The sequence below is a fragment of the Ranitomeya imitator genome, chromosome 2 (assembly GCF_032444005.1).
Source record: "Ranitomeya imitator isolate aRanImi1 chromosome 2, aRanImi1.pri, whole genome shotgun sequence".
NCBI lineage: Eukaryota > Metazoa > Chordata > Amphibia > Anura > Dendrobatidae > Ranitomeya > Ranitomeya imitator.
In genome coordinates this window covers 835,214,054-835,232,512 of record NC_091283.1, presented here as the reverse complement: position 1 = coordinate 835,232,512, position 18,459 = coordinate 835,214,054, and the positions used below count along the sequence as shown (strand labels likewise).

General features: G+C 42.6%; 1 protein-coding gene across 3 annotated transcripts in view; it reads right to left on the bottom strand.

The window, feature by feature from the left end:
* The window catches only part of LOC138666079 (transient receptor potential cation channel subfamily V member 6-like), a 39,722-nt gene that overhangs the window by 20,643 nt on the left and 620 nt on the right, over window positions 1-18,459 (bottom strand). For 2 of the 3 annotated variants that reach the window (XM_069754206.1, XM_069754205.1), the window contains exons 2-4: window positions 13,642-13,687; window positions 6,492-6,589; window positions 609-731 (exon numbers count right to left, since the gene is read on the bottom strand). In XM_069754206.1, the coding sequence (XP_069610307.1) occupies window positions 609-731; window positions 6,492-6,589; window positions 13,642-13,685 (265 nt within the window). In that variant the 5' untranslated portion in view covers window positions 13,686-13,687. Of the gene's footprint in view, window positions 1-608; window positions 732-6,491; window positions 6,590-13,641; window positions 13,688-15,520; window positions 15,860-18,459 lie in introns of all 3 variants that reach the window. The other variant, XM_069754204.1, reaches the window with a different exon arrangement.

The following is an 18,459-nucleotide window of genomic DNA, read 5'->3' as shown; positions in this document are numbered from 1 at the left end:
TGGTCCCTAAAAAAAATGGTTTTGTAAATTTCGTTGTAAAAATGAGAAATCGCTGGTCAAATTTTAACCCTTATAACTTCCTAGCAAAAAAAAATGTTGTTTCAAAAATTGTGCTGATGTAAAGTAGACGTGTGGGAAATGTTATTTATTAACTATTTTGTGTCACATATCTCTCTGGTTTAACAGAATAAAAATTCAAAATGTGAAAATTGCGAAATTTTCAAAATTTTCGCCAAATTTCCGTTTTTATCACAAATAAACACAGAATTTATTGACCTAAATTTACCACTAACATGAAGCCCAATATGTCATGAAAAAACAATCTCAGAACCGCTAGGATCCATTGAAGCGTTCCTGAGTTATTACCTCATAAAGGGACACTGGTCAGAATTGCAAAAAACGGCAAGGTCTTTAAGGTCAAAATAGGCTGGGTCATGAAGGGGTTAAAGCTGCAAATCCCGGCTAAACGGCAGCTGTCATACATCCCTATAATGCTGTTAGTTACATGTGTAACCGGCCTTCCACAAATAATCTATGCCCCACATAGTATTTACATTCAATGGTCTTTTAACAGATTCTGAATATTTTTGTTGAGCGTCAGCATTGACCTTGGTAGATCTCAGAGGTCATGGGAAGGTTCAGCAGATACGGAGCCTCGGTAAGGAGAATTTCCCCTGCCTCCAGGTTATCGTGTGAAGCCGCAATGTGCAGGGCTGTTTCCCCTAAGGCACCTATTACAATAAAAGACAAAATAATTTGGTGAAGTCATAATAATCCATCAGGGTCAACTGCATTGCTGTCCACTAAGTTTACGTCTACCCTATTGTGCCATATTCTAATTTGAAGACCTAATATGAACTGGAGGATCAAGACAAGTACTAAAGACAAAAAAGGAACATTTATTACCCCCTAAAATGCAAAAATATAGCAGTTTGGCCCCAACATCTGCATTTTTAAGCTCTTGGTAAGCAGTGGTGTAACTTGAAGCTTGTGAGCCCAAATACAAAACTTTCAAAAGGGGTTCCCAATTAATAGTAATGGTAGAAAAGATACAGGTTGGACCCCCCAAGCTCCAGGTCCTGGGGGTAATTGCCGACCATAGTTACACCCCTGTTGGTAAATATACTAAACTTTTCTTAACTCTTGAAGATGGGAGTTTATCACCACATAACTAGATGTTAAAGCCACGAGGTTAACCACACTGGTTGAAAGAAGCTTAACTGGAGACCGATATCATTAGCGTTCCTCCATGCACAAGGGGAAGATCGAAATCCACAAGACAGGTTATAACTTGCTGATGGGTGGGGGATGGTGTTCATCTGCTGGGACTCCTACCGGTCCCGAGAATGGGATTTTGAAAAACCTTGCTGGAGCATTGCAGTAGCTGAGCATGCACGCCACCGTTCCATTCATTGTCTATAGGGCTACCGGAGATAATCAATGTTGTACTGCTGTCTCCAGAACAAATGGAGCTTTAATGCGAATGACCGCTGCTCCATTTTGGCAGCACACTACTTTCTATGGATAGTAACTTTCAATGTTGGCCATCGGCGTCAGTGCTAGCAAATGTACAGTTAGGGCCAGAAATATTTGGACAGTGACACAAGTTTTGTTATTTTAGCTGTTTATAAAAACATGTTCAGAAATACAATTATATATATAATATGGGCTGAAAGTGCACACTCCCAGCTGCAATATGATAGTTTCCACATCCAAATCGGAGAAAGGGTTTAGGAATCATAGCTCTGTAATGCATAGCGTCCTCTTTTTCAAGGGACCAAAAGTAATTGGACAATGGACTCTAAGGGCTGCAATTAACTCTGAAGGCATCTCCCTCGTTAACCTGTAATCAATGAAGTAGTTAAAAGGTCAGGGGTGGATTCCAGGTGTGTGGTTTTGCATTTGGAAGCTGTTGCTGTGAGCAGACAACATGCGGTCAAAGGAACTCTCAATTGAGGTGAAGCAGAACATCCTGAGGCTGAAAAAAAAGAAAAAATCCATCAGAGAGATAGCAGACATGCTTGGAGTAGCAAAATCAACAGTTGGGTACATTCTGAGAAAAAAGGAATTGACTGGTGAGCTTGGGAACTCAAAAAGGCCTGGGCGTCCACGGATGACAACAGTGGTGGATGATCGCCGCATACTTAATTTGGTGAAGAAGAACCCGTTCACAACATCAACTGAAGTCCAGAACACTCTCAGTGAAGTAGGTGTATCTGTCTCTAAGTCAACAGTAAAGAGAAGACTCCATGACAGTAAATACAAAGGGTTCACATCTAGATGCAAACCATTCATCAATACCAAAAATAGACAGGCCAGAGTTAAATTTGCAGAAAAACACCTCAAGAAGCCAGCTCAGTTCTGGAAAAGTATTCTATGGACAGATGAGACAAAGATCAACCTGTACCAGAATGATGGGAAGAAAAAAGTTTGGAGAAGAAAGGGAACGGCACATGACCCAAGGCACACCACATCCTCTGTAAAACATGGTGGAGGCAACGTGATGGCATGGGCATGCATGGCTTTCAATGGCACTGGGTCACTTGTGTTTATTGATGACATAAGAGCAGACAAGAGTAGCCGGATGAATTCTGAAGTGTACCGGGATATACTTTCAGCCCAGATTCAGCCAAATGCTGCAAAGTTGATTGGACGGCGCTTCATAGTACAGATGGACAATGACCCCAAGCATACAGCCAAAGCTACCCAGGAGTTCATGAGTGCCAAAAAGTGGCACATTCTGCAATGGCCAAGTCAATCTCCAGATCTAAACCCAATTGAGCATGCATTTCACTTGCTCAAATCCAGTCTTAAGACGGAAAGACCCACAAACAAGCAAGACCTGAAGGCTGCGGCTGTAAAGGCCTGGCAAAGCATTAAGAAGGAGGAAACCCAGCGTTTGGTGATGTCCATGGGTTCCAGACTTAAGGCAGTGATTGCCTCCAAAGGATTTGCAACAAAATATTGAAAATAAAAATATTTTGTTTGGGTTATGTTTATTTGTCCAATTACTTTTGACCTCCTAAAATGTGGAGTGTTTGTAAAGAAATGTGTACAATTCCTACATTTTCTATCAGATATTTTTGTTCAACCCTTCAAATTAAACGTTACAATCTGCACTTGAATTCTGTTGTTAGAGGTTTCATTTCAAATCCAATGTGGTGGCATGCAGAGCCCAACTCACGAAAATTGTGTCACTGTCCAAATATTTCTGGCCCTAACTGTAGAAACCGGGCAAGTGCCAGGTTTCCTTTGATGACATCCCCAAACTATGTACTGCGGGTGTGCACTGTATGCATACAGCAGGTTCAGAAGGTGAGCCCACTCCATACAGTGCAGGTGATAGCCATCTAGCCCCAACCTATTAGATGCTGCCATCATTCTTGACAGTGGCATTTAAAAGGTTGGAAATTGGAATAAATGGCTACCATGAGAATTCCCTCACTCTTTTGTTCCAGGCGTGGGGCTGATGGAAGTCAGAACTCAGAAGAGACACCTTCTCCCATTCCCAACCTCTGAAATGCTGTTGTCACAACTAATAATAATAATAATTTTTATTTATATAGCGCCAACATATTCCACAGCGCTTTACAAATTATAGAGGGGATTTGACCAGACAATAGACATTACAGCATAACAGAAATCACAGTTCAAAATAGATACAAAGAGGAATGAGGGCCCTGCTCGCAAGCTTACAAACTATGAGGAAAAGGGGAGACTTGAGAGGTGGATGGTAACAATTGCTTTACTTATTTGGACCGGCCATAGTGTAAGGATCGGGTGTTCATGTAAAGCTGCATGAACCAGTTAACAGCCTAAGTATGTAGCAGTACAGACACAGAGGGCTATTAACTGCATAAAGTGTATGAGAACATGTTACGAGGAACCTGATTATGGTTTTTGTTTTTTTTGAATGGGCCACACAGGGATAGTTAGGTTAATGCGTTGAGGCGGTAGGCCAATCAGAACAAATGAGTTTTTAGGGCACGCTTAAAACTATGGGGATTAATCGTATTAACCTAGGTAGTGCATTCCAAAGAATCGGCGCAGCACGTGTCTTGGAGACGGGAGTGGGAGGTTCTGATTATTGAGGATGCTAACCTGAGGTCATTAGTGGAGCAGAGGGCACGGGTAGGGTGGTAGACTGAGACCAGAGAGGAGATGTAGGGTGGTGCTGAGCCATGGAGTGCTTTTTGGATGAGGGTAGTAGTTTTGTACTGGATTCTTGAGTGGATGGGTAACCAGTGTAATGACTGGCACAGGGTAGAGGCATCGGTGTAACGGTTGGTGGGGAATATGATCCTGGCAGCAGCATTCAGCACAGATTGGAGCGGGGAGAGTTTGGTAAGAGGGAGGCCGATTAGTAGAGAGTTACAATAGTCCAGATGAGAATGAATAAGTGAAACAGTAAGAGTTTTTGCAGAGTCGAACTAAAACAAAACAACATTGAAATGACAGAATTGCTGTTTTTTTTAACAATTAGCTTTCTAAAAATTGGAACAGAAGAGATCAGAAAGTCGTACAGATGCCAAAATGGTAATTATACAAACTTCAGCTCTTACCACAAAAAACAAGTCCTGATACACCTCTATTAACTGATAAAAGTGATTTTGCTTTTGTATGAAGAAAAAACAAAAAATGAGGAGGGGCCCACTGGGTCTCTGCCCAAGGGCCCACATACAGTAAAGAGCAAAAGTGCAACAATGTTTTGAACTTTTGACTTTCAGGCTCCATATCTCATTATCTAATTCTGCTTTGAACTTGAGTCTGCCATCTAGTAGTGGATGGTGACATATGAAGCATGAAAATCAAAAGTTCAAAACATTGTTACCCTTTTGATCTTCACTGTATACCTAGAGCTGACCATGTTGGTCTTTAAGTGCCTGCAGAAAATCAGTGAGGTGCCATATTCTTTTCTAAAAGTAATGTTTCTATAGGAGAATCCGTCCATAAAATAGCATAAATTACGTCACAATCCATTAAAAAAACAACATTGTATAAAATTGCTCCACGTACACGGACAGTATGGGCCAGTCTCAGGCAATGGGTGCCATGTTACAGATCTGTAGAATAGACATATAAAATAATGTGTGGGGGATGTTAAATGGATCTCCCATAAATAACATTTATCTCCCAACCTCAGGATATAAATGTATGATCATTAGGAGTCTAGGTGTTAAAACCACTACCCACACTGAGGAAGAGGGGCCTAATGATCCCCTCGTGAATGGAGCTTCATTGAGCATGTGCGACCACCGCTCCTATAGACAGTAAATGGAGCCGTATTGAGCATGGGCGACCACCACTCCTATAGACAGTAAATGGAGCCGTATTGAGCATGTGCGACCACCACTCCTATAGACAGTAAATGGAGCCGTATTGAGCATGTGCGACCACCACTCCTATAGACAGTAAATGGAGCAGTACTGAGCATGTGCGATCACCACTCCTATAGACAGTAAATGGAGCAGTACTGAGCATGTGCAATCACTACTCCTATAGCCAAACAATGGAGATTTATAGAGCATGTGCGACCACCACTCCTATAGCCAAACAATGGAGATTTATTGAGCATGTGCAACCGCCACTCCTATAGACAGTAAATGGAGCAGTATTGAGCATGTGCGACCACCACTCCTATAGCCAGACAATGAAGCAGTACTGAGCATGTGTGATGATCCTCACAAGATCTCCTTCTCTACTCCCCTCTTATCTCCTCTTCCCACAATCGTATACAAGATTTCTCTCGCGTATCACCCCTACTCTGGAACCCTCTACCACAACACATCAGACTCTCGCCTACCATCGAAACCTTCAAAAAGAACCTGAAGACCCACCTCTTCCGACAATCCTACAACCTGCAGTAATCACCGATCGACCAAACCGCTGCATGACCAGCTCAACCCTCGCCTACTGTATTCTCACCCATCCCTTGTAGATTGTGAGCCCTCGCGGGCAGGGTCCTCTCTCCTCCTGTACCAGTTATGACTTGTATTGTTTAAGATTATTGTACTTGTTTTTATTATGTATACCCCTCCTCACATGTAAAGCGCCATGGAATAAATGGCGCTATAACAATAAATAATAATAATAATAATGATCACCACACCACTCCTATAGCCAGAGAATGGAGCAGTTGAGCATGTGCATGGAAAAGTACTATAGACAGTAAATGGAGCAATTGTCGCACATGCTCAGTACTCCTCCATTCAAACAAGGATTTTTGATCTCTCCTTTCTTAAAATCTTAAGATTGGTGTGGGTTTTGGCAGCAGGGCTAACACTAATTATACATTTATTATCTGTCCTTTGGATAGGTGATAAATCTTTATGAGACGACCACATTTAGAAACAGCTGACTCAGGGCTACCCCATAAGTTATTACTGCAGGGACTTTTTTTTGCTTTTTTTGAGAGAGGGGTGGACTTTTTTCTGTCAAATACAAGACCATGTCAGTATAGGATGAGTATATCAGAAGCTCTATCTCCTTGCCTCTCTCGAAGGGATCACATTTGTCAGATGACAGGATCTTCCTCACATGATCCACGTTATTCTCTTTGGCAGCTCGAAGGATCGGCGTCTCCTTTATCCTAGAATGTCAAAAAATAATACACAAAGTAGTAAAGGAGTCACACAGGGGGGTCAGCAACAAACCACAGGGCCCTATCTACCATGGACTATTAGTGTCTTGTTATGTAGCATGGCAGCCACTCAGACACCGCCAAGTATGGCTGATCCACATTCCTGTCAGGATTTACATCTCTGCGCTCTGTAAACATTTCCCACAAATTTGTTCTAAATCGTTGAGAGATTTCAAAATCGATCATTTTTTTAATGGGGTAATGATATCAATGAACGAATTAGACAGGTCACTAAAATTTATTAAAATGGTTGATGTGGCGTTATTTATTATTTGGTCTGACAGGCCAGATTCATCAAAACTATCATTGTTGCCTATAGCAACCAATCACAAGGCAGCTAGCATTTGATCAGTGCTGTTTTAAAGATTAAAGATGGACTCTGATTGGTTGTTATGAGCAACAAAGAAAGACATTTTTGGTAACTGAGGCCTACTCTCCCTTCTGCCACCTCATTTCTGCTGCACATGGACCACTATAATATGCAGCAAATAAATAATAAATAAAAAATAGAAGAGACCTAATATATTTCGGCCATTTTATTGTAAAACATAATTACTTGTTGTTTAAATAAAAAAAAAATGGTGTAGTATTACTATAAAAAGAAGTGGTTAATGGAAAGGGTGTGGTGTCACCATATAAAGGGATGTGGCTAAGGGAAAGGGCGTGGTATCACCATATAAAGGGATGTGGCTAAGGGAAAGGGTGTGGTGTCACCATATAAAGGGATGTGGCTAAGGGAAAGGTCGTGGTATCACCATATAAAGGGATGTGGCTGAGGGAAAGGGTGTGGTATCACCATATAAAGGGAAATTGCTAGGGAAAGGGCATGGTATCACCATAAAAGGGGATGTTGCTATGGGAAAGGGTGTGGTATCACCATAAAAGGGGATGTTGCTATGGGAAAGGGCGTGGTATCACCATATAAAGGGATGTGGCTAAGGGAAAGGTCGTGGTATCACCATATAAAGGGATGTGGCTAAGGGAAACAACGTGGTATCACCATATAAAAGGATGTGGCTAAGGGATAGAGTGTGGTATCACTCTAAAAAGGGATATGGCTAAGGGAAAGAGTGTGGTATCACCATAAAAGGGGATGTTGCTATGGGAAAGGATGTGGTATCACCATATAAAAGGATGTGGCTAAGGTAAAGGATGTGGTATCACCATGTAAAGGGAAGTGGCTAAGGGATAGAGTGTGGTATCACTCTAAAAAGGGATATGGCTAAGGGAAAGAGCGTGGTATCACCATAAAAGGGGATGTTGCTAAGGGAAAGGATGTGGTATCACCATATAAAGGGATGTGGCTAAAGAAAAGGGTGTGGTATCACCATATAAAGGGACATGGTGTGGTATCACCATATAAAGGGAAGTGGCTAGAGGAAAGGGTGTGGGACATGGCTAGGGAAAGGGCATGGTATCGCCATAAAAGGGGTCATTGCTAAGGGAAAGGGTGTGGTATCACCATATAAAGGGATGCGGCCAAGGGAAAGGGCGTGTTATCACCATAAAAGGGGACGTTGCTAAGGGAAAGGGTGTGGTGTCACCATATAAAGGGATGTGGAAAAGGGAAAGGGCGTGGTATCACCATATAAAGGGATGTGGCTAAGGGAAAGGGTGTGGTATCACCATAAAAGGGGACGTTGCTAAGGGAAAGGGTGTGGTATCACCATATAAAGGGATGTGGCTAAGGGAAAGGATGTGTTATCACCATAAAAGGGGATGTTGCTATGGGAAAGGGTGTGGTATCACCATAAAAGGGGATGTTGCTATGGGAAAGGGTGTGGTATCACCATATAAAGGGATGTGGCTAAGGGAAAGGTCGTGGTATCACCATATAAAGGGATGTGGCTAAGGGAAAGGACGTGGTATTACCATGAAAAGGGACGTTGCTAAGGGAAACAACGTGGTATCACCATATAAAAGGATGTGGCTAAGGGATAGAGTGTGGTATCACTCTAAAAAGGGATATGGCTAAGGGAAAGAGTGTGGTATCACCATAAAAGGGGATGTTGCTATGGGAAAGGATGTGGTATCACCATATAAAAGGATGTGGCTAAGGTAAAGGATGTGGTATCACCATGTAAAGGGAAGTGGCTAAGGGATAGAGTGTGGTATCACTCTAAAAAGGGATATGGCTAAGGGAAAGAGCGTGGTATCACCATAAAAGGGGATGTTGCTAAGGGAAAGGATGTGGTATCACCATATAAAGGGATGTGGCTAAAGAAAAGGGTGTGGTATCACCATATAAAGGGACATGGTGTGGTATCACCATATAAAGGGAAGTGGCTAGAGGAAAGGGTGTGGGACATGGCTAGGGAAAGGGCATGGTATCGCCATAAAAGGGGACATTGCTAAGGGAAAGGGTGTGGTATCACCATATAAAGGGATGCGGCCAAGGGAAAGGGCGTGTTATCACCATAAAAGGGGACGTTGCTAAGGGAAAGGGTGTGGTGTCACCATATAAAGGGATGTGGAAAAGGGAAAGGGCGTGGTATCACCATATAAAGGGATGTGGCTAAGGGAAAGGGTGTGGTATCACCATAAAAGGGGACGTTGCTAAGGGAAAGGGTGTGGTATCACCATATAAAGGGATGTGGCTAAGGGAAAGGATGTGTTATCACCATAAAAGGGGACGTTGCTAAGGGAAAGGGTGTGGTGTCACCATATAAAGGGATGTGGCTAAGGGAAAGGGCGTGGTATCACCATATAAAGGGAAATTGCTAGAGGAAAGGGTGTGGTATCACCATATGAAGGGAAATTGCTAGAGGAAAGGGTGTGGTATCACCATATAAAGGGACATGGCTAGGGAAAGGGCATGGTATCACCATAAAAGGGGACGTTGCTACGGGAAAGGATGTGGTATCACCATATAAAGGGATGTGGCTAAGGGAAAGGGCGTGGTATCACCATGAAAAGGGACTTTGCTAAGGGAAACGACGTGGCATCACCATATAAAAGGATGTGGCTAAGGTAAAGGATGTGGTATCACCATATAAAAGGAAGTGGCTAAGGGATAGAGTGTGGTATCACTCTAAAAAGGGATATGGCTAAGGAAAGGGCATGGTATCACCATATAAAGGGACATGGCTAAGGGAAAGGGCGTGGTATCACCATAAAAGGGGATGTTGCTAAGGGAAAGGATGTGGTATCACCATATAAAGGGATGTGGCTAAGGAAAAGGGTGTGGTATCACCATATAAAGGGACATGGTGTGGTATCACCATATAAAGGGAAGTGGCTAGAGGAAAGGGTGTGGGACATGGCTAGGGAAAGGGCATGGTATCGCCATAAAAGGGGACATTGCTAAGGGAAAGGGTGTGGTATCACCATATAAAGGGATGCGGCCAAGGGAAAGGGCGTGTTATCACCATAAAAGGGGACGTTGCTAAGGGAAAGGGTGTGGTGTCACCATATAAAGGGATGTGGCTAAGGGAAAGGGCGTGGTATCACCATATAAAGGGATGTGGCTAAAGAAAAGGGTGTGGTATCACCATATAAAGGGACATGGTGTGGTATCACCATATAAAGGGAAATTGCTAGAGGAAAGGGTGTGGTATCACCATATAAAGGGAAATTGCTAGAGGAAAGGGTGTGGTATCACCATATGAAGGGAAATTGCTAGAGGAAAGGGTGTGGTATCACCATATAAAGGGACATGGCTAGGGAAAGGGCATGGTATCACCATAAAAGGGGACGTTGCTACGGGAAAGGATGTGGTATCACCATATAAAGGGATGTGGCTAAGGGAAAGGGCGTGGTATCACCATGAAAAGGGACTTTGCTAAGGGAAACGACGTGGCATCACCATATAAAAGGATGTGGCTAAGGTAAAGGATGTGGTATCACCATATAAAAGGAAGTGGCTAAGGGATAGAGTGTGGTATCACTCTAAAAAGGGATATGGCTAAGGAAAGGGCATGGTATCACCATATAAAGGGACATGGCTAAGGGAAAGGGCGTGGTATCACCATAAAAGGGGATGTTGCTAAGGGAAAGGATGTGGTATCACCATATAAAGGGATGTGGCTAAGGAAAAGGGTGTGGTATCACCATATAAAGGGACATGGTGTGGTATCACCATATAAAGGGAAGTGGCTAGAGGAAAGGGTGTGGGACATGGCTAGGGAAAGGGCATGGTATCGCCATAAAAGGGGACATTGCTAAGGGAAAGGGTGTGGTATCACCATATAAAGGGATGCGGCCAAGGGAAAGGGCGTGTTATCACCATAAAAGGGGACGTTGCTAAGGGAAAGGGTGTGGTGTCACCATATAAAGGGATGTGGCTAAGGGAAAGGGCGTGGTATCACCATATAAAGGGATGTGGCTAAAGAAAAGGGTGTGGTATCACCATATAAAGGGACATGGTGTGGTATCACCATATAAAGGGAAGTGGCTAGAGGAAAGGGTGTGGGACATGGCTAGGGAAAGGGCATGGTATCGCCATAAAAGGGGACATTGCTAAGGGAAAGGGTGTGGTATCACCATATAAAGGGATGCGGCCAAGGGAAAGGGCGTGTTATCACCATAAAAGGGGACGTTGCTAAGGGAAAGGGTGTGGTGTCACCATATAAAGGGATGTGGAAAAGGGAAAGGGCGTGGTATCACCATATAAAGGGATGTGGCTAAGGGAAAGGGTGTGGTATCACCATAAAAGGGGACGTTGCTAAGGGAAAGGGTGTGGTATCACCATATAAAGGGATGTGGCTAAGGGAAAGGGTGTGGTATCACCATAAAAGGGGACGTTGCTAAGGGAAAGGGTGTGGTATCACCATATAAAGGGACATGGCTAGGGAAAGGATGTGTTATCACCATAAAAGGGGACGTTGCTAAGGGAAAGGGTGTGGTGTCACCATATAAAGGGATGTGGCTAAGGGAAAGGGCGTGGTATCACCATATAAAGGGAAATTGCTAGAGGAAAGGGTGTGGTATCACCATATAAAGGGAAATTGATAGAGGAAAGGGTGTGGTATCACCATATAAAGGGACATGGCTAGGGAAAGGGCATGGTATCACCATAAAAGGGGACGTTGCTACGGGAAAGGATGTGGTATCACCATATAAAGGGATGTGGCTAAGGGAAAGGGCGTGGTATCACCATGAAAAGGGACTTTGCTAAGGGAAACGACGTGGTATCACCATATAAAAGGATGTGGCTAAGGTAAAGGATGTGGTATCACCATATAAAGGGAAGTGGCTAAGGGATAGAGTGTGGTATCACTCTAAAAAGGGATATGGCTAAGGAAAGGGCATGGTATCACCATATAAAGGGACATGGCTAAGGGAAAGGGCGTTTTATCACCATAAAAGGGGATGTTGCTAAGGGAAAGGGTGTGGTATCACCATATAAAGGGATGTGGCTAAGGAAAAGGACATGGTATCACCATATAAAAGGATGTGGCTAAGAGAAAGGGTGTGGTATCACCATATAAAGGGACATGGTGTGGTATCACCATATAAAGGGAAGTGGCTAGAGGAAAGGGTGTGGGACATGGCTAGGGAAAGGGCATGGTATCACTATAAAAGGGGACATTGCTAAGGGAAAGGGTGTGGTATCACCATATTAAGGGATGTGGCTAAGGGAAAGGGCGTGATATCACCATTAAAGGGGGCGTTGCTAAGGGAAAGGATGTGGTATCACCATACAAAGGGATGTGGCTAAGGTAAAGGGCGTGGTATCACCATATAAAGGGACACGGCTAAGGGAAAGGATGTGGTATCACCATATAAAGGGAAGTGGCTAAGGGATATGGTGTGGTATCACTGTATAAAGGGATATGGCTAGGGAAAGGGCGTGGTATCACCATATAAAGGGACATGGCCAAGGGAAAGGATGTGGTATCACCATATAAAGGGATGTGGCTAAGGGATAGGGTGTGGTATCACTGTATAAAGGGATATGGCTAGGGAAAGGGAGTGGTATCACCATAAAAGGGGACGTTACTAAGGGAAAGGATGTGGTATCACCATACAAAGGGAAGTGGCTAAGAAAAAGGGTGTGGTATCACCATATAAAGGGACATGGCATGGTGTCACCATATAAAGGGAAGTGGCTAGAGGAAAGGGCGTGGTATCACTGTATAAAGGGACATGGCTATGGAAAGGGCGCGGTATCACCATAAAAGGGGATGTTGCTAAGGGAAGGGGGGTGGTAGCACCATATAAAGGGATGTGGCTAGGGGAAAGGGTGTGGTATCACCATATAAAGGGACATGGCTAAGGGAAAGGGTGTGGTATCGCCATACAAAAAGACGTGGCTAGGGGTAAGGGTGTGGTATCGCCATATAAAGGAACATGGCTAAGGGAAAGGGTGTGGCATCACCATATAAAGGGACGTGGCTAGGGGTAGGGGTGTGGTGTCACCATATAATGGGACGTGGCTAGGGGTAAGGGTGTGGTATCGCCATATAAAGGGACGTGGCTAGGGATAAGGGTGTGGTGTCACCATATAATGGGACATGGCTAGGGGAAAGGGTGTGGGTTCATTGTATAAAAGGACATGGCTAGGGGAAAGGGTGTGGTATCACCATATAAAGGGACGTGGCTAGGGGAAAGGGTGTGGTATCACCATATAAAGGGACGTGGCTAGGGGAAAGGGTGTGGGTTCATTGTATAAAAGGACATGGCTAGGGGAAAGGGTGTGGTATCACCATATAAAGGGACGTGGCTAGGGGAAAGGGTGTGGTATCACCATATAAAGGGACGTGGCTAGGGGAAAGGGTGTGGGTTCATTGTATAAAAGGACATGGCTAGGAGAAAGGTCATGGTATCACCATATAAGAGGACGTGGCTAGAGGAAAGGGTGTGGCATCACTGTATAGAGGGACATGGCTAGGGGAAAGGTTGTGGTATCATTGGAAAAAGGCATGTGGCTAGAGGAAAGGGTGTTGTATTACTGTATAAAGTGACCTGGCTTGAATTTGGGAAAGCAATAATAAATCTTCCTCCTTGGTGGGAGATTTCCATACGCAGGACATGCACTTAACCCCTTCTAGGAAGGATACCTTCTTTTCTGTAGCAGGTCTGCATTCATATCCAGTTCCTTCATGTCTAAGCAGCAAAAATAGAAGCAAAGTTAATGTTTAGACTTCTTTCTCACATTCCTATCATATCAGAAATATTGTAAAAAAAAATCAAATTATAAATGAAAAGCATTAATGATAACATTAGAAAAGATTGAAAAAATATAATAACCTATAAAAAATCCAGCCTTCATAGAGTAAATAAACAATTAAATAAAAAATTAATAAAAAAAAAATGTAAAAACAATAATCAAGACAGACTAAATTATTTGGTGGGACAATTTCAGTACTCTTAATGGTGAATTTGAAAGAAGATGAAAAGAAAATGTATGTATGGTGCATTGTATACATTGACACTACTTTTTTCATACAGTTGAAATACTGTATTATGGGTAAAATAAGCTAAAAATGGCGATTTTTGGCATACACCGATAGTTTCCAAATCTTTGGACATATATCCTACAATTCACATAGTCATCTATATGAACATCCTGACGGCAGCTGCTGTGCCTGTCCTATCCGCAGCGGGAGCTGACGGTATTATACAGCTGAGCCCCCTATGTATGTGCTGGGACCGGAGAAAGCTCGGACCCCAGCATTCTTACCCCTCAGATGCCAATGTCTATAGTGACACCGGCATGTGAAGAGTTTGACAGAAAGAAAAATGAAAAAGTTGTGAACCTCAGAAAAGAATAATCTTTTAAACTAAGTGATTTATTTTTAGCAAAAAGTACTAAAACTTACATAAACTACATAAATTTGGTATTTGCATTACCATATCAACCTAAAGAATGACGTTAACATGTTTGTTCACAGAACTGAATGATGAACAGTGTTCAATTATAAAAAAGAAAGCATCCTGATTTGCTGATTTTTCAGTTAATCTTACCTCCCGAAAAACATGCAATAGTACACTGAAGATTACATTTTGTTGTGGGAAAAAAAAAAAAAAAAAAAAATGTTGAAATTATGGTGACATAAACACAAATCATTTTATTTGGGTGTCTTTATGTACAAAAGTAAAAAAAAAATAGTAAAAATTTTTTTTTGCAAATTTGGTATAATTGTTTTAACCCACAGAAAGTTACATTTAAATTTAGCAGTGCATATATAGCAATATACTAAAACTGTCAAAGACCTTTAGTGGGTGTTTTTTTTACTGTAAAGGGTTAATAAAATTTAAGTAATAAGTTATATATATACACAGGTGCTTCTCACAAAATTAGAATATCATCAAGAAGTTAACTTATTTCAGTTCCTCAATTCATAAAGTGAATCTAATATATTCTATAGAATTATTACACACAGAGTGATCTATTTCACATGTTTATTTGTGTTAATGTTGATGATTATGGCTTTCAGCCAATGAATACCCAAAAGTCATTATCTCAGTAAATTAGAGTAATTAACAAAAAACACCTGTAAAGTCTTCCTAAGCTTTTAAAAAGGTCCCTTATTCTGTATCAGTAGCTCCACAGTCATGGGGAAGATTGCTGACTGACAGATGTCCAGAAGGCGTCATTGACACACTCCACAAGGAGGGTAACTCAAAAAAGGTAATTGTTAAAGAAGCCGGCTGTTCACAGAGTGCTGTATCCAAGCAGATTAATGGAAAGTTGAGTTGAAGGAAAAAGTGTGGTAGAAAAAGGAGCACAAGCAACCGGGATAACCGCAGCCTGGAAAGGATTGCTAAGAAAAGGCCATTCAAAAATGTGGGGGAGATTCACAAGGAGTGGACTGCTGCTGGAGTCATTGCTTCACCACACACAGACGTGTTCAGGACATGGGCTACAAGTGTCACATTCCTTGTGTCCGGCCACTCATGAGTCATGACCAATAGACAACGCCAGAAGCGTCTTACCTGGGCCAAGGAGAAGAAGATTGTTGTCAGGGGTCCAAGGTGTTGTTTTCAGATGAAAGTAAATGTTGCATTTCATTTGGAAATCAAGGTCCCAGAGTCTGGAGGAAGAGTGGAGAGGCCACAATCCAAGCTGCTGGAGGTCTAGTGTGAAGTCGCCACAATCAGTGATGGTTTGGGGAGCCATGTCATCTGCTGGTGTAGGTCCACTGGGTTTTATCAAGACCAATGTCAGTGCAGCCGTCTTCCAGGAAATGTTAGAGCACTTCATGCTTCCCTCTGCCGACAAGCTTTTCAGAGATGGAAATGTCATTCTCCAGCAGGACTTGGCCTCTGTCCACACTGCCAAAAGTACCAATACCAGGTTTACACACAACAGTATCACTGTGAGAATCTATGGAGTATTGTCAAGAGGAAGGTGAGAGACACACGACCCAACAATGCAGATGAGCTGAAGGCTGCTATCCAAGCAACCTGGGCTTCCATAACCCCTCAGCAGTGCCACAGGCTGATCGCCTCCATGCCACGCCGCATTGATGCAGGAATTGATGCAAAAGGAGCCCCGATCAAGTATTGAGTGCATTTACTGAACATACATTTCAGTAGGGAACGTTTCGGATATTAATATCATTTTTCAAGCTGGTATTCTTGAAGTATTCTAATCTACTGAGATAATGACTTTTGGGTTTTCATTGGCTGTAAGCCATAATCATCAACATTAACAGAAATAAACATGTTAAATAGATCACTCCGTGTGTAATAATTCTATATAATATATGAGTTTCACTTTTTGTATTGATAAACTGAAATAAAGTAACTTTGTGATGATATTCAAATTTTGTGAGAAGCACCTGTATATATATATATATATATATATATATATATATATATATATATATAAAAATAAAGGGAGCTCTTAAACAACTGAATATAACTCCAAGTAAATCAAACTTCTGTGAAATCAAACTGTCCACTTAGGAAGCAACACTGATTGACAATCAATTTCACATGCTGTTGTGCAAATGGAATAGACAACAGGTGGAAATTATTGGCAATTATCAATACACACTCAATAAAGGAGTGGTTCTGCAGGTGGGGACCACAGACCACATCTCAGTACCAATGCTTTCTGGCTGATGTTCTGGTCAGTTTTGAATGTTGGTTGTGCTTTCACACTCGTGGGAGCATGAGACGGACTCTACAACCCACACAAGTGGCTCAGGTAGTGCAGCTCATCCAGGATGGCACATAAATGCGAGCTGTGGCAAGAAGGTTTGCTGTGTCTGTCAGCATAGTGTCCAGAGGCTGGAGGCGCTACCAGGAGACAGGCCAGTACACCAGGAGATGTGGAGGGGGCCGTAGGAGGGCAACAACCCAGCAGCAGGACCGCTACCTCAGCCTTTGTGCAAGGAGGAACAGGAGGAGCACTGCCAGAGCCCTGCAAAATGACCTCTAGCAGGCCACAAATGTGCATATGTCTGCACAAACTGTTAGAAACCGACTCCATGAGGATGGTCTGAGTGCCCAACATCCACAGATGGGGTTGTGCTCACAGGACAATTGGCATTTGCCAGAGAACACCAGGATTGGCAAATTCACCACTGGCGCCCTGTGCTCTTCACAGATGAAAGCAGGTTCACATTGAGCACATGTTAGAATAGGACGTGAGCACTACTGTAAAGGGTGCACAGGTAGGTTCCCACACCATGTGAGGTAGATATAAAGAGAACCTGGCACTCAACTTAAGTTCTCTTTATATCTATGTCACACTGAGCACATGTGACAGATGTGACAAAGTCTAGAGACGCCGTGGAGAGCGATCTGCTGCCTGCAGCATCCTTTAGCATGACTGGTTTGGCAGTGGGTCAGTAATGGTGTGGGGTGGCATTTCTTTGGAGGGCCGCACAGCCCTCCATGTGCTCGCCAGAGGTAGCCTGACTGCCATTAGGTACCGAGATGAGATCCTCAGACCCCTTGTGAGACCACATGCTGGTGCGGTTGGCCCTGGGTTCCTCCTAATGCAGGACAATGCCAGACCTCATGTGGCTGGAGTGTGTCAGCAGTTCCTGCAAGATGAAGGCACTGAAGCTACAGACTGGCCCGCCCGTTCCCCAGACCTGAATCCGATTGAGCACATCTGGGACATCATGTCATGCAACATGCAGTCACATTGCACCACAGACTGTCCAGGAGTTGGCAAATATTTTAGTCCAGGTCTGGGAGGAGATCCCTCAGGAGACCATCCGCCGCCTCATCAGCAGCATGCACAGGCATTGTACAATAGGGAGGTCATACAGGCACGTGGAGGCCACACACACTACTGAGCATCATTTCCTTGTCATGAGATATTTCCACTGAAGTTTGATCAGCCTATAATTTGATTTCCCACTTTGATTTTGAGTATCATTCCAAATCCAGACCTCCATGGGATATTCATTTTGCTTTACATTGACAATTGTCATGTTTTATTGTTCTGAACACATTCCACTATGCAATGAATAAAAATTTGCAACTGGAATATTTTATTCAGTGATATCTAGGATGTGGTATTTTAGTGTTCCCTTTATTTTTTTGAGCAGTGTATATAAATATACATATATATATATATATATATATATATATATATATATATACAGATATATATATCTATATATCTATATATTAAAGTGACAAATACAACGTATCATCAAAAAGTACAAGTCTTCATGTAGCCACATAGACAAAGTAAATAAATAAACAAGATAATTCTTGGGACTGCGACAATTTATAAAAATATATAAGTATGGGAAATATGGCCAAATTATGGCATATACTAAAGAGGTTAAAGTAATTATCAAAATTGAAAAGATTTTTACAAGTGCACAAGAAAGTGAGATTTATAACATTTGTAGTTTTTTTTATCTTGAGCCCAAATTTTGTGGTTACCAATTTCAGGCACTTCT